Below are 17,679 nucleotides of genomic sequence, written 5' to 3'. Positions count from 1 at the left end.
CGAACGGCTACACATCTGTGCCGGTTCTTAATTACGGAAGCGCCCATAGACTTCTATGGGGAGTCCATGCCATAATTACGGACAAGTTCTATATTCTATGGATCATTTCTACGGAACGGACACCCATCCGTAAAAATACAGAAAGGTGTCAAATTGTTCAGTCTGGAAAAGACACCTTAAAGGATCTTATTAACGAACAATTATATATACACATCAGTACAAATAACTGGGACATGATTTATTCATTCCAAGAACGGTAAAATAGACCAAGGGACACCACTTGTGTGTGGAGGAAAATCAGCTCCAACATCAATATAGGAAAGAGTTCTTTACAGTTTGAGGCCCCATGCCCACGACCGTGCCCGCAATCACGGCCCGCGATTGCGGGCACGGCCAGCCGCTGACTGACAGCCGCATTTTCGGGCCATGCTCCCATACAAAGTATGGGAGCACGGCCCGCAAAATGCGAAAGAACGGACATGTTCCATAATTCCCAGAACATTTCCACGGCACGGACACCCTTCCGTAGTGCTACGGAAAGGTGTCAGTGTTCAATGAAAATGAATGGCTCCGTTTTTGCGGACAGCAAATGCGGTCCGCAAAAACGGAGGTTTTTTTACGGTCGTGTGCATGGGGCCTGGGCATTCATATTTTGGGATGTTTACTACCACAAGAGATAAGTAAAGGGGGGAGAAAAAAAAATAAAAGGCTTTAGACATTTAAATTGATTCAGAAAAATTATCTTAAATGGCCTTGGACAAGATTGTATATGGTCATCCATATAACAATTATCATTACATCGAGCGATGAATAGCTGCTGCAGACACGGCTAGATTTTTTTTTTTTTATTCGTTTAGGGCAATTCAAATGCACAATATTTCACACTGAATAATTTTTCCCATGGAATATGTTCTGTATATTTTGGAAAATTTTTTTTAACGTATGCCGCCTTCCCAACCAGCCCGTTTATATTAACCTCTATGGCCAGCCTATGAAATTACTATAGCAAAACACCGGAATTAAAACATAGCACAAACTTAATTTGGCCTAAAAACTGCACCCCCTGGCAACTGGGTCTTCTTGCCAGCTCGGATACCATTCATTATAGGGTTCGGCCCATGAGCGTTGATTAGAAATTTTCAATTTCTCAAAGTAGAAAACCCTTTACCCTACTAGAGGATTATCAGTTAATATTGGGGTACGCCATTGTAGGCCTCATCTTTTACCTCGAGTAGGGTTCAGTTATATGAGCGTCTATCATTCTTTGGGACCTGGCATGTTGGGTGTGATCCTCACAGATTCCAGATCACTGGGGTCCAGGCAGCAGCACATTCTGATCAACTTTTCAATAAGAAACCCTTCTAACAAAAAGAAACTGCCTACAATGCACAACCCCTTTAAGTAAAGCCATTCTGGTGATTGTTGAGGACTTTGATGGTGAAGCGTCAACAGCTGTGGGCCCCGATCAGGAAGAGAACCCTATAACAGGAGTTTATGATCCAATTTACCCAGAAGGAACCCCCAAAGGAAAGCCCAAATGTCAATTGTGAAGGTAGCCTTAAAGTTACCCATAATAATAACGATAGATACAATAAGGCTGGGTTCACACGAGCATGTTACGTCCGTAATGGAGTCTAGGAGTCCCTGCCTCTTCGATGGAACTACTGTCCCGTACTGAAAACATAGATTACAGTACGATACAGTTGTCCCGCAGCGAGGCAGGGACTCCTAGCATTATACATAACTATGACGCTAGGAGCCCGGCTCCCTGCAGTGTGTTCGGTCTGGGACTTGCGGCCGAAATACGTTCCGTCCATTACGGACGTAACATGCTCGTGTGAACGCAGCCTTAAAGTGAAGTTCTGTATGGATAGACACTCTTACCAGGATCTCAACAGCCCTAGAGACAGGGCTGCACATATGGAGGCAAATTCAAGTAGAACATTGGGAGAGTGACTAAGCAGATTGCACCAAAGTGGAGTATAAGGAATGCAACATATTTATTTTACTTTTTTTTGTAGGAAAGAGCTCCAAAAATAACATTTTAAATAAAAAGTAAACATTTCTTTAAAAAAAAGTTAAACTGTAGACTAAGGGTTATGTATTCTTTATGGTTAATCATGTTTATTCAATAAAAACGGCAAAAAAAAAATAAAAAAAAAGTTTTGTAACAAATGCTCATTTTTTTAAATCTTAAGGCCCCATGCACACGGCCGTAGCGGTGTGCACGGGCCGTGATTACGACACAGACAGCCGCAGAGTGTCATCCACAGGTTGTCTGCAATTCATGGACCGTGCACACATTGATTTCAATGAGCCCGGACCGAAAAATGACTGGTCCTATTTTTTGCAGGGCGGGCTACCAGCCGATGTACGGGCCATGTAGACCACGGTCGTGTGCATGGGCCCAGAGAAATGGGAATGGGTCAATGTGCTATGAGCGATTTCAACGCACAGCACATGGTTGAGTATTACGCTCGCCTGAATGACTGATTTTTAAAGAATCCTTTGTTGGACTATTAATGAATTCTATGCATTATTGTTAGTCAATGCAATGTGCCATAGTATCAATGTGGCACCTTGTGATCGATTCTCAGTGGCTGCCAATTGGTCACAAATGTAAGGGTACGTTCACACGGCTTCGCAAAATACGGAGCTGTTTTCAGGCGTAAACAGCTCCTGATATTTAGACGTTTTTGTAAGTACTCATTTTACGGACGTTATTGGAGCTGTTTTTCAATGGAGTCAATGAAATAAAGCTCCAAAAACGTCCCAAGAAGTGACATGCACTTCTTTCGCGGGTGTCTTTTGACAGCGACGCGTAAAACACCTCGTGGGAACAGAACACCGTAAAACCCATTGCAAGCAATGGGCAGATGTTTGCAGGCGTAATGGAGCAACATACCCTAACCCTTTGCCTTTAATGAGGTCATTAGGTGCTGCGGTCACTATTGACACTCTGTTCCTGGCTGTTAACACAGGATGTTAGAAGGGCAGGTAGTACTTTACCCGACCGGTGCCATACATGTATGGCGTGGTGCAATAAGGGGCTAAAGATGGCAGAAAGGGGTTAAAGGCAACCAGTCAGCAGAATTTCACCTATTGAACTTTACATACCCCTTGCTGGCCGCTGCTGTCAAAATTTCATTTGTGTTATCCCCTCTCCTTAACGCCTCCTCCGACGTAAACAGTCTGCAAATATTTTGTGCCTTTTATGGTTATAATCCGGCAGCCCCGTTCGTTCCTCTACTTATACCCGTCCACCGCTGAAAACTGGCCCGCCCTGAATGCCAAAATTTCGACTGAGATAGCAAACATGTGCCTGTCATGTATGGTCTGATACCCTTCCCTGCTTCGTCAGGGCCTTAGATGTAGTTATTGCGCATGCGCCGCTATGGTGTCCCGTTGTGCGCACTCTCCAGAACAGGACATTGATGCGCAAGAGCAGGATTTTGCGTGTGCTGGGGGAGGTGAGGAGGTGGGGTAAACTTGGAAAGGTTTGAGGAATGAATATATGACTTATGCTCATTAGCATACGGTTCGGGAACACTTAAACACAGAATACTAAAAAGGTACAGAGCCTATTAGAAGATAATTAGAGATTACATAAAAATTATTTGTCACCCATTTCCACCAAGCATTGCTGGTTTAATAGGGGAAATCCTGGTGTCCGGTTCCCTTTAAAGATGTGGCACTTTACATGATAAATATTTGCGTAAATAAATCAGCAACGAGACAAATTGTCCAAATTTATCATGCCACGTTATATAAAATGTATCCACCCTTCAACACTATTGATATATTGATATTATATTATGGGATTCATTGCAATTCCTTAATATCATGCTGCACCCATTATTCATTCAAATTCTTACCTTACCTTCAAGTTTTGTCCTCGAGGTGTAACTTTTCTACAGCCGATTAGCAGAAAAAAAAAACAAAAAAACCTGCCTTTCCTTTTTATGTGGCCGAATTGGCTCAGGAGGGACTGGGAAGTGATGGAGGTGCAGCGTGATCACAGCTGGACACCCAGTAATTATAATCCTCCTGCATCTATTAAAAGTCATTATACGCCTCATGATAAATTGCAGCTCCCTGGAAATACAGATAAGTTTCCTACCGCAACATCTCAGGGTCAAAATCAAATAATTAAAGTATTTGTTCGGCTAGTGACTCCTAGAAGTAATTAAAGTGATAGAAAAGCTCTCATCAAGCAATAATGTAAATGGGATGCACTTCACTTACAGCTCCCGGGAGCATTCACGATGGGGAGTGAAGGTGAGTCACACGGGGAGAAGGAGAATTTAGGCTCTGCACATTAGCCCGTTCCTCTCCGCCGTCATCTTGGCCAGTTATTAAAGGGTTTTTCGGTTTAATGTAAATAAAAGCAAAAAGAAATAGGCTGAATGGTTTTTAACAGTGGATAGCGGATATTGCCTTTATCAAAATAGATCCAAAATTCTGTACGGAGTAATTTGGTAAAATATCTTCTCAGCGGGGACAAGTTAATTTTTTCTGATAACGATCCCTTCCAGTCATAGGGGAGAAATTTCTATGCCAGTTGAATTGGCTCAGCATCTTCCTCTCTGTCCTATACTGCCCTATGATAGGATAGCATTGGAGACCGGACAGAGAAACTAACTGCAGGATTTAAAATTTTGGGGTAAAAGTTAATAAGTCCTAATGGAAAAAAATAAAATTAAAAACGAGAAAACTAGGTCCACTTAAAGCTTTGAGATATATTACATATACACACATATATATATATATATACATATACACACACGTACCCAAATACACAATCGTGTGTGTATAGAATACATACATATATGTGTATGTATGTAATATACATACACATATATTGCATACAAACATAATTATGTAATATATATATATATATATTATATATATATATACACACACACGCATAAATGTGTATTATATATACACACACAGTTTTAGATGGTTAGGGCGGCGTAAGAGCTGGGATAGAGGTTTTCTAATAGTTCTAACAGCCCCAGTATTAACGCTAATGAAGCCGGTAATATGGCGGTAAGCGTGGGGTCCTCGTATCCTCATGGAGCCACAGGCATAAAAAATAAATAAAAAGATTGTAAGATCTTATATGTTCCACCAATATGCTCCTTTGATATTTATACATGTAATGGGGATATTCCTGTGATATTTTTATATAGGATTATAGATCAGATCTATAGAACAACAAGAATTCCAAAGAGCAATCTTCTGGAGTACAAAAAGGAAGATAACAGCAGGGTGCTCCTAGTGGTCATATACAACCCCCAAATGAACATCTTGAGGAAAATTGCTGCTGATCTCCAACCTATATTTAACAAAGACAATAAACTGAAGGAAATACCTCTCCTTGCATACAAACAGCCACCAAACCTAAGGAATCTCCTGGTCAGAAGTCCCTCTCATCTCCATCAGAGACTGGCACTTTTCCTTGCAACAATAGAAAAAGCAAGACCTGTACCAACATCTTGTCATCAAACACCATCCAGATACCAAACACGCAGCAGGACTATAAAATCACTGGCACGTTCTCCTGTGCATCCTCCAATGTAGTTTACATGATCCTGTGTACAAGGGGCATCAATAAAGGAATCTACATTGGAGAAACAATACAAAAACTACAAACCAGGATGAATCTACACAGACATACAATAAAACAGGAGGTGGATACACCCGTGGGAAAACACTTCTCTGGACCTGATCAGTTTGGCCAATTTAAAAAGGTACTAATTCTGAAGGGTCATTTTAAAAACTGAGATAGAAAAATTTGGGAATTCAAGATGATAAAATTCCAGTCATTGACACAAGGTCTCAATCTAACACCAGGATTTATGAGCCACTACATGGACACACGTCACATCCCCCATCAGACTGACTCCAGATGCCTTAACTCCTAAGTCATCACCCCTATAACCTCAGTTTTATTGCCCCGGCTTATCTTAATGATGTATCACCTCATGTACTAATTATCTGTAATGTCAGGGTAGGAAGACAGACAGGTGAGCCCTAATCTACCCGCCACTCAGTCCCTGCCTACTTGCACAGTCCGTCCTAGGCGACGGCGTACAACTGGGCGACGGTCCCTACGCTCACTATGGGAACGACAAACAAAACAGACAAGGGAACACAGAAGCAAGGGAAGATGGGAAGTTGCCCACTGAAACACCGTGAGCAACAGAGTAGTGAACGAGCCGTGTCAAACCTGGAGTGTACGCGTAAACAAAAGCAGAACAGGAGAATAGTCAGTCAAGCAGGGTCAATAAGAAGCAGAGGTCAATGGTATTAGCAGGAACAGCAGAGCCAGGAAACACAAGAATCACAGGCAAAAGGATAGACAGCAAACGAAGGTATAAATAGACCAAGGGCGGGAGCTAGAACCATCTGGCCAGGCTGTGATAGGTTCTCCCACTCCTCAGCCTACCAGCCTGAGTGGTAGCAGATCGAGTCACTATCAGACCTAGGGGCAGATGCAGACTGATTAACCACGGGCGTTGACACAGAAGCTGTGTCTGGCAGATCCTTTACAGTACCCCTCCTTTTATGAGGGGCCACTGGACCCTTCCTAGGTGGACCTGGCTTATTGGGGAACCGAAGATGGAACCTCCTGAGCAATAACCCAGCGTGAACATCCCGGGCGGGTACCCAAGTCCTCTCCTCATGCCCGTATCCTCTCCAATGGACCAGGTACTGGAGGGAGCCTTGGACCATCCTGCTGTCCACAATCTTGGCCACCTCAAATTCTACCCCTTCAGGGGTGAGAACAGGGACCGGGGGTTTCCTCGAGGTAGCCAAGGACGGGGAGAAGCATTTTAGGAGGGAGGCATGAAACACGTCGTGTATTTGAAAGGACGGGGGTAACTCCAGCCGGAAGGAGACAGGGTTAAGGACCTCAATGACCTCGTACGGCCCTATATACCGGGGATCAAATTTTTGGGACGGAACTTTAAGGCGCACGTTTTTTGAAGACAGCCCCACCAGATCCCCGACCACAAACAAGGGGTTAGCAGAACGTCTTATACCTGCCCGAGTCTTTTGTATGCTCTGGGACGTCTCAAGGTTCTTCTGAACCTGGGCCCAGACTGTGCACAGTTCCCGATGAACGACATCTACCTCGGGATTGTTGGAACCACCAGGTAAAACGGAGGAGAACCGTGGATTAAACCCAAATTTAAAGAAAAAGGGGGAGACGCCTGACGAGTTACTGACCCGGTTATTAAGGGAAAATTTGGCGAGGGGAATGAAGGAGACCCAATCATATTGACAGTCGGATATCAAACACCTTAAATATAGTTCTAGAAACAGATTAGTCCTCTCAGTTTGGCCATTAGTTTCAGGATGGAAGGCCGAGGAGAAGGATAGATCAATCTCCAACTTCTTACAGAACGCACTCCAAAACAATGAAACAAATTGTACCCCTCTGTCAGAAACAATATTGAGAGGAACCCCATGATGTGTTTGACAAAGGTAGCTAACGTCTTGGCATTGGGTAGTTTCTTGAGGGGCACAAAGTGGCACATCTTACTGAAGCGGTCTACTACAACCCACACCACCGACTTGCCTTGGGATGGAGGCAGATCGGTGTTAAAATCCATGGAGATATGGGTCCAAGGTCTCTGAGGAATGGGCAAAGAACATAGTAAGCCCGCAGGTCGGGACCTGGGAGTCTTGGACCTAGCACAAAATTTCACAAGCGGAGACGTAGGCCTTAACGTCTTTAGGCAACCCAGGCCACCAACAGGTTCTAGAAATGAGGTGCTTGGTACCCAGGATGCCCAGATAGTGCAGAGTCATGATTTTCCCTGAGTACCCTCAGCCGGAATTGCAGGGGAACAAACAGCTTGTTCTCAGGAAGGTTCCCGGGAGCTGAACCTTGAACAGCCGCAATTTCGGAGACTAAGTCAGAATCAGAGGATATGATTATACCTGGGGGCAAAACACAAGCAGGATCCTCCACCAAAGGAGGGCTGGCCATGAAGCTACGCGACAATGCATCAGCTTTAATATTTTTAGACCCAGCCCTATAGGTGACCACAAAGTTGAAACTAGTAAAAAACAACACCCATCGAGCTTGTCTCGGGTTTAGCCTCCGGGCAGATTCTAGGAAAACCAGATTCTTGTGGTCGGTAAGGACCGTTACCTGGTGCCTAGCCCCCTCCAAGAAGTGGTGCCACTCTTCAAATGCCCATTTAATGGCGAAGAGTTCGCGGTTGCCAACGTCCTAGTTACTCTCAGTGGGCGAGAACTTCCTGGAGAAGTAGGCACAGGGACGGAGATGGGTGAGAGACCTGGTACCCTGGGACAAGACAGCACCCACTCCCACCTGGAGGCGTCAACCTCCACGATAAATGGCTCCATTTGGTTAGGCTGAATAAGCACTGGGGCAGAGATGAAGCACTTAAAGGAACAGTGTCATCACAAATTATTTTTTTATATGTTAAAGATGTTAGTGCTTTATTAAAAACGTTTATATTTATTTGTGTGTTTGTGTTTTACTTTTTCTTATTTTTACACTTTTTCTTCCCTATGGGGGCTGCCATTTTTTGTTCCATTTCTGTATGTGTCGATTAACGACACATACAGACATGGAATACGGCAGCCACAGTCCCATAGGGACTGCGAACGGGTCCCGTCCCATTCACTTCTGTGTACGGCGACTGTGTGGGAACTGCGCATGCGCCGCTCCCACACAGTCCAATTTGAAATTGGCGCCGTCCGGCGCAATTTTCCTGTGGATCGGAAGTTGCGGCCGGACAGTAATATTACTACTTCCGGTCGCGGCTTCCGGACTTGTGCACTTGGACCAGCGGCAGCAGACGGAGCGGACGGGCCGGAGGGAGCCGCGGCGGCAGGAGCAGGTAAGAGATTTCAATGTATGTTCGTGTTTGTGTGTGTTTACTACTGCATGTAAACCTACTACACTGTGTGTTAGCTCAAAAAATGGCGACACACAGTGTAGGAGGTTACACCGTTCAAACCCCTCGTTTATCCCGGCACTAGCCAGGATAAAGGAGGGGGGGGATGCTGAGAGCTCACTAGAGCGAGGGCTTTTTACCCAATTTTGCAATGCTGCAATTTTGGGAATAGCTCCATCTAGTGACCAGAAATGGGAAATATTATAAATTAGAATTAATTTATAATATTTCCTGACTCGTGAAAAAAATAAAAAAAATTTGAACAATGTTTAATCACCCACACACTAAATGTTTAATTAAAAAAAAAAAAAACAACATGTTTTTCTGGCAACACATTCCCTTTAAGAATCTCAAAAGCCTGGACCGCCTCCGGAGGCCAATGGAGGATATCAGCACCCTTGCAAGTAAGATCTGCAAGAGGCTTAGCGATGACCGAGAAGTTAGCAATAAATCTCCTGTGGTAATTAGCAAACCCCAGGAAGCACTAACGCCTTCAGGGAGGCAGGTTGGACCCATTCAGCCACAACCTGAACCTTGCCAGGGTCCATGCGGAATTCATTAGGAGTGAGGATATGACCCAAAAATGGTATCTCCTGCACCCCAAACACACATTTTTCAGTTTTAGCAAAGCGTTTGTTTTCCCGAAGGGCCTGGTGCACCTTCCTGACATGCTCAATGTGGGAGGGCCAGTCCTTGGAAAACACAAGTATGTCATCAAGGTACACTACAAGAAATACCCCCAGGTAGTCTCTCAAAATCTCATTAATGAAATTCTGGAAGACCGCGGGAGCATTACACAACCCAAAAGGGCATGACGAGGTATTCTAAATGACCTTCGGGTGTGTTAAACGCAGTCTTTCCCTCATCCCCTTCTCGGATTCTGAGAAGGTTATAAGCCCCCTGAAGATCAAACTTCGAGAACCATTGGGCCCCTTGAACCTGATTGAAGAGATCAGGAATCAAAGGAAGGAGATACTGGTTCCTTACAGTGACCTTATTCAAGTTTCGGTAATTGATGCATGGCCTAAGACCACCATCCTTCTTCCCGACGAAGAAGCCAGCACCTACCGGAGAAGTAGAGGAGAAGGCACAAAAACGTTCAAGTAGTCGTTCCCTGAGACGTCGGTCAAGATGTACCGCTAAAGCCATAACCTGATCTAGAGAGTCAGAAGAGGATAGCTAACTAACAGGTCTTTCAGGGCGTTCGACAGACCCAATCTAAACTGGAACCTCAAGGCAGGGTCATTCCACCGAGAAGCTACACACCACTTCCTAAAGTCAGAACAGTACTCCTCAACGGGTCTCTTACCCTGACGTAAGGTCACCAGCTGACTCTCAGCAAAGGCAGTCTTATCAGTCTCGTTATAGATGAGCCCGAAAGCAGAAAAATAAAATAAATAAATAAAAAGGTCAACAGAGGAAAGTTCAAGGGCGTCAGGAGCCAAGGAGAAGGCCGATTCTTGGGGGCCGTCCTGGAGTCGGGACATAATTATACCCACTCGGTGGCTCTCAGAACCTGAGGAGTGGGGCCTTAGACGGAACTAGAGCCTACAATTCTCCTGAAAGGAGAAAAACGTCTTCCGGTCCCCTGAGAACCGGTCAGGCAACTTGAGGTGGGGTTCAAGAGGTGAGGTGGAGAGCAGTACCTGGGTAGCATCACGCTGGTTGCACCTCTGAGCCAGGGCTTGGACCTGTAGGGAGAGACCCTGCATTTGCTGAGCCAGGGCCTCAATGGGGTCCATAGTAGTGTAGGAACCAGGGTAGAAAAGGTATATGGGCCTGTGATTATGTAATGTCAGGGTAGGGAGACGGACAGGTGAGCCCTAATTTACCCACCACTCAGTCCCTGCCTACTTGCACAGTCCGTCTTAGGCAACGGCATACAACTGGGCGACGGTCCCTACGCTCACTATGTGAACGACAAACAAATCAGACAAGGGAACACAGAAGCAAGGGAAGAGGGGCAGTTGCCCACGGAAACACCGTGAGCAACAGAGTAGTGAACGAGCCGTGTCAAACCTGGAGTGTACGCGGTAACAAAAGCAGAACAGGAGAATAGTCAGTCAAGCAGGGTCAATAAGAAGCAGAGGTCAATGGTATTAGCAGGAACAGCAGAGCCAGGAAACACAAGAATCACAGGCAAAGGACAGACAGCAAATTAAGGTATAAATAGACCTAGGGCGGGAGATCGAACTGTCTGGCCAGGCTGTGATAGGTTCTCCCACTACTCAGCCTACCAGCCCGAGTGGTAGCAGATCGAGTCACTATCAGACCTAGGGGCAGATGCAGAATGATTAACCCCGGGCATCAACACAGAAGCAGTGTCTGGCAGATCCTTTACATGGTCTTTGTGTAACATCTAAATGTTGTGCTTTTTTCTAAGTCATTCATTTAACTTGCCTGAAGAATGAGCCGCTGTGCTCTGAAAGCCGCATATAGAACTTTTATGGTTGGCCAATAAAGGTATCATACCTATTATACTTTTGTCTTTTTTGACACAAAAGTATTTAACATTTCATATGGCCTCTGGCTAACACGGTACTACACTATTTTTTATATACTTTGTCTGGTTTAAGGCTTATAAAATCTTATCTCCATGATTGATTTGTCCTTTAACCCAACCAGGGGTCAGGACTGGTTTGTGCATTTTTTTAAAAATGTTTTTTCCATTTTTGTCTGTTTTCTTTGCATTTTGTGATGTTCTAACAAAGACTATTTGTATAAGATGTGCAGCCAGTATATATGTGTTTTCTTCTCCTTTACTTCCTGTTTGCAAGTTGATTGGCACGTTTCTCTATAGTGCGTATAGATCTGTGGTGCCCGCTGTTTTTCTTTTTGTAATGTAGCTTCTATTTATAGAGCTATGTTACTAAGGTTAAGCCGAGCTGAAACGGAGGCTGGGTACGCATGCATTAAGTTTTACAATTGTTTTGTAAAAGTAGTGAGAGAAAAAAAAACACATTTTCGCTAGAACAAAAAAATATATATATAAAAATGAAGCAAAAGCAGCAAGTGTAAACACAACCCCAGCAGTAAAGAAAACAAATTGTCGTATTATACAGAACACACATGTGCATACAGAGTTTCTCTCTCTAGCTAAAAAATTCTGCATAGCTCCATCATTTTAAAAAATAAAAAAAAACAGAAACAAAAACACTTTAGAAAAGGAAAAAATAAAAAAAAAATTGGGCAAAACATTTTCAAAAAAACAAACAAAAAAAAAAAATGACAGAAGTGCCCTAATCAAGAACAGAAAGAGAGCAGAGGCAGACATATAAATAAATATCATCATCACAGCTCTGGGGGAACTTAACGAGGCAGTTTTCCAAATGTTCAGGTATACTCACCCTCCCACCACGCGGTATTTGAAACACAACAAAAACACCTCTGAGAACCATGACTGCTCCAGATCAGAGCTTGTAGGCAGTTTTCTGCAGATAGGTCACGAGGGCAGTTAATTATTAAAATGGAAAGTAATTTAGTTTGTGTATTCTGTATCTAGTTAGGAGATTATTGGGAGATAAATAAGGGGGGGGGGGGGGATACCACAAATTTAGGTTTTACGGTCTCGCTCACTCTTTCGTCTGTATTTTGTGTTCTAAAGAGGTCACATATTTTAAAAAAACATTTAAAATTCAAATTGTGTGAAGAGCGGATTCATGTAAAATTGATTCCCAGAGACTGATATTTCGCCGGCTGCCATCAGCGCTGATTGCTCTTATGTGTAAGCTTTATTCAACTTCGTAAAGGTTTTACAATACAGAGGATGACATTTCGGGGCCCGGGCTCGAGTGTGTCATTAAAATGAGATTGAAGCAGGAACATTTACACTTTCCTCGGAGTTGCTGGAGGATGCAGTCTGTGGAGGAGGAAGGATGGGACCTGCAACTCCAAGACGCAGCCTCTTTACAGTCTGAATGAAGCCTCTTCTGCGATCTCTCAGATTAGAATGGTTGATTGTGTTTTACTGTCGAATGGCTGCTCTTATAAGTCTATTAAAAATAATAGAAAAAAACCGGCGCACATTTTTATGCTAAGGTTTGTATCTGTCCAGTACGGAACCCATTCTAGGAGGTTTGTTATGGGTCATCTGTTATATATATATATATATATACACACACACACACACACACACATACCCCGTTTTCATCCATATCCATTCTGTTTTGTTCATTTGTGTTTGCATTATCTTTAGTTTATTTTTCGCAGCAACATTCTGGCCTGTTCTATCTTTAATTACGAGTCAGTCATTTCAGAATAATTAGTGGTGGACCCCGGTGACCAGTGATGCGGGAATTGCAGCAAACTTCTTTTTTTTTTTTTACATGTTAAGCAAATATAAAGCATTATTTTAGATGTCGGGAACATCCTTTAACGACCAAGGATAGATATATCCGTCCGATGCAGGTGCTAGTTCCCGCATTAAGACGGATATATCCGTCCTCTGGTCACGTGTGTACTGCCAGTGTACCCACGCGATTACCGGCAGAAGCACGGCTGTTATACGCAGCCTGGCTCCTGCCGCAATCGAAGCACGCTCCGATTCCGGTAGTTTAGCCCATTAGATGCTGCTGTCAATAGCGGCATCTAATGTTTGACAGAGGGAGGGAGCTCCTCCGCAAAGAAATCGCGGGGCGCCGTTGAGTTTCCATGGCAGCCGGGGAGCCTAACAAAGGCCACCAGGTCTGCCTTCATTCACTGCCGATTAGACCATGCCAGAGTCATATCCATATAGATTGCCTGTCAGTTTTACACTGACAGGCAATAATGCTTTAGTATACCAAAGCATTATATAAGCAATCAGCAGATCGCATGGTGAAGTCCCCTTGTGGTACTAAAAAAAAAAAAAAAAAAAAAAAAAAATGTAAAAGAAGTTAAAAATATTACAGTCCAAATAAAATAAATTATTTATTTAGTAAAAGCGTCACAACAAAACACATATACATAAATGGTATCCCCACGATCGTAACGGGTCGAACAAAATTGTAACAACTCGTACTAAATTTTGTACGCCGGACAAATATGGCAAAATTATATTTTCTCCGATCCTTCCCATAAAAAATAAATAAATAAAAAAGCTAATCTATAACTACTATGTACCCCAAAATAGTACTAATGAAAACTAAACCATGGCCCGCAAAAATCAAGCCCACATACAGCCACATTGGCCAAAATATAAAAAAAATTTACGGCTCTTGGAACGCGGCGATGCAAAAACAAGTAATTTTTTTCTAAAATTCATATATTTGGTATCCCCATAATCGTGCCGACCCAAAGAATAAACGTAACATGTTATTTACGCTGCATAGTAAACGGCGTAAATTTATAACGCGAAAAGCAATGCTGGAATATTTATATACAATTCTCTCGTAAAATAAAGTTAATAAAAGTTAATTATCTAATATATATTTTGGAAAGTTTGTTTGAAGCCAGATTTTTTCATTGGTTTAAAAGAAGTCCATGTGACCGTTGCAGCCTGTGATTGGCTGCAGCGGTCAGATGGGATGAAACGTCATCCCGGGAGGCCAGACTGGAGGAAGAAGCAGGAGTTCTGGGTAAGTTAACTTTTAATACTTTTAACTCCAGCGGTAGTCACTGTCCAGGGTGCTGAAAGAGTTACTGCCGATCAGTTAACTCTTTCAGCACCCTGGACAGTGACTATCCCCTCATGTCGTCTAGCAACGCTCCTGTAATTACGGGTAAACACACGTAGCCACCCGTAGTAGACTTCGACCTCATGCACACTTCCATCACCGTTTTCACGGCTGTTTTTCACGGATCCGTGTGCTTCCCGTGTGTACACTTCCGTGTTTCAGATTCAGAGAGGAAACTGAAACCCGTTCACACTATGTACACGATATTGTAAGTGCCGCACATGCTATTCCCTGTCCAGCGGTACTCACTGTCAAGGATGCTGAAAGAGTTACTGCCGATCAGTGCATCCCCTTAACTCTTTCAGCACTCTGGACAGAGACTACCGCTCGACAGGGAATAGCATGTGCGGCGCTCACAATATAGATTAATGGTTCATTAAAAAAAGCCTGCAAAAAAAAAAAAAAGTTACTCATTACCCAGAACTCCCTGCTTGCCGGCTTCTTCCTCAAGTCCGGCCTCCTGAGATGATGTTTCAGACCATGTGACCGCTGCAGCGGTCAAATGCACTGCCGCGTCACCCAGGGAGGTCGGACTGGATGTCAGAAGAGGGACGAGTCACCAAGACAACGGCCGGGGTACGTATGAATTTATTTTTCTAATATCGCTGCGTTCCAGCACTGATCAGCAGCCTCTTCTCTCTATCAGTGCTGACCGAGAGAAGGGGCTGCCGATTAGTGCAGTATCTGTCTGTATGTGTACCTCTGCCCGCCCGGCCTCTGCTAGGCAACGGCTCCGTCACGCACGGACGGCACACAGATGCCTTCCGTGTGCCTTGAGTTTTTTTGACGGCCCCATTGACTTGCATGGGCCTAACGGTCACGGAATCTCGGACCAAAGTAGGACATGCTGTACTTTTGCCGGAACGGAGCAAAGGGACAGTCAAAAAAACTGAAGTGTGCATGGCCCCATTGAAATGAATGGGTCAGGGTGCTAGCCGTCTGAAAAACGCTAGCACCCTGAAGAAAAAGACTGAAGTGGGCATGAAGCTATATGGGTCTGCCCGTGCCGTAATTACGGCCTGAAATAGGACATGTTCTATTTTTTTCAACGGCCCGGGCACCTTCCCTGAATGTGTGGATGGTGAGTATTGCCACATACCTCCTGCACTCTCTCCAGTACCAAGCAGGGAGCAAGAAGGGCGCCAGTCCACTCCGCAGTAAGGATTATGAGGTGTTAGTGCTCATATTTATACTATAGAATTACTAGCGTTCTCCCTTAAAAATTCTGCTTTGTTATAGTGACCGCATCACATTTGGAGCAGTCACTTTAAAAGTATTAGTATTTTATTTTTGAAAAACAAAAAACAACGTGATCATTGGCATAAGTGGAACAAGATCTTTGTAGCTGAAACCCCTTGATGTCCGCTTCCTCTCAGCATTTGTATAGACTTCGCTGCGTCCAGCACGCATTATCTGCACCTCCGCAGAGGCGAGACGATTTGCATAATTGATTCAACCATTAAAATGTCCTTTCGACTGTATTAGAAAATATACAGTGCGCTAATTGCTCTTCATTAGAAAACAAACAACGGCCTCCCCCTGACCCTGCTGTGTGTAATGGAATACCGGCCTCTGCCAGCTCCGCTCATCTCCAGAGACTGGGGGGGTAGTGAAGCCCACAGACAGGAGTGTGTAATGCTCTGCAGAGGAGAGGGGTGAGGAGAGAGGAATGACGCTACTCACCTGCTGGGGTCGGCTTCTCCTGTCGCTGGGCTCGGATACAGACAGATTCAGCTTCTCCTGCTGCTCTGACAGGTACTTCTGGTACAGACTCAGCAGCTCCTGGCACTCTCGGTATTGTTGTTGCAGAGGTGGAAATTTGTTAAGGGATTTCTGACACAAAGCTCTTAAAAAAACAAAAATAAACATAATCCACAGCCTCTACACACACTGCTGGATCACCCCCCCCCCCCACCCCACCGCTGCACCAAAACTACTAGTTCATCCTCCACACCACAGCTGGATCACCCCCCCCCACCCCAATGCTGCACCAAAACTACTAGATCATCCACACCACAGCCTCTACACACACTGCTGGATCACACCCCCCCCCCACCGCTGCACCAAAACTACTAGATCATCCACACCACAGCCTCTACACACACGGCTGGATCACACCCCCCCCCCCCACCCCAATGCTGCACCAAAACTACTAGATCCACACCACAGCCTCTACACACACTGCTGGATCACACCCCCCCCCCCCCACCCCAATGCTGCACCAAAACTACTAGTTCATCCTCCACACCACAGCCTCTACACACACTGCTGGATCACCCCCCCCCCCACCCCAATGCTGCACCAAAACTACTAGATCATCCACACCACAGCCTCTACACACACTGCTGGATCACACCCCCCCCCCCCCCCACCCCAATGCTGCACCAAAACTACTAGATCATCCACACCACAGCCTCTACACACACTGCTGGATCACACCCCCCCCCCCCCCCCACCCCAATGCTGCACCAAAACTACTAGTTCATCCTCCACACCACAGCTGGATCACCCCCCCCCCCACCCCAATGCTGCACCAAAACTACTAGATCATCCACACCACAGCCTCTACACACACTGCTGGATCACACCCCCCCCCCCCCCGCCCCAATGCTGCACCAAAACTACTAGTTCATCCTCCACACCACAGCTGGATCACCCCCCCCCCACCCCAATGCTGCACCAAAACTACTAGATCATCCACACCACAGCCTCTACACACACTGCTGGATCACCCCCCCCCCCACCCCAATGCTGCACCAAAACTACTAGATCATCCACACCACAGCCTCTACACACACTGCTGGATCACCCCCCCCCCCACCCCAATGCTGCACCAAAACTACTAGATCATCCACACCACCACAGCTGGATCACCCCCCCCCACCCCAATGCTGCACCAAAACTACTAGATCATCCACACCACAGCCTCTACACACACTGCTGGATCACACCCCCCCCCCCCACCCCAATGCTGCACCAAAACTACTAGATCATCCTCCACACCACAGCTGGATCACCCCCCCCCCCACCCCAATGCTGCACCAAAACTACTAGATCATCCACACCACAGCCTCTACACA

General features: G+C 45.0%; 1 protein-coding gene across 2 annotated transcripts in view; it reads right to left on the bottom strand.

Moving 5' to 3' along the window:
- KIAA1328 (KIAA1328 ortholog) overlaps positions 1 to 17,679 on the bottom strand; it is a 124,039-nt gene that overhangs the window by 58,790 nt on the left and 47,570 nt on the right. For both annotated transcript variants that reach the window (XM_075840414.1, XM_075840407.1), the window contains one exon: positions 16,283 to 16,410. In XM_075840414.1, coding sequence (XP_075696529.1) covers positions 16,283 to 16,410 — 128 coding nt within the window. The remainder of the gene's footprint in view (positions 1 to 16,282; positions 16,411 to 17,679) is intronic.

The sequence above is a fragment of the Rhinoderma darwinii genome, chromosome 1 (genome assembly GCF_050947455.1).
Source record: "Rhinoderma darwinii isolate aRhiDar2 chromosome 1, aRhiDar2.hap1, whole genome shotgun sequence".
Taxonomy (NCBI): Eukaryota; Metazoa; Chordata; class Amphibia; order Anura; family Rhinodermatidae; genus Rhinoderma; species Rhinoderma darwinii.
Note: the sequence above shows the minus strand (reverse complement) of the source record. Positions and strands in the feature narration are given on the sequence as shown.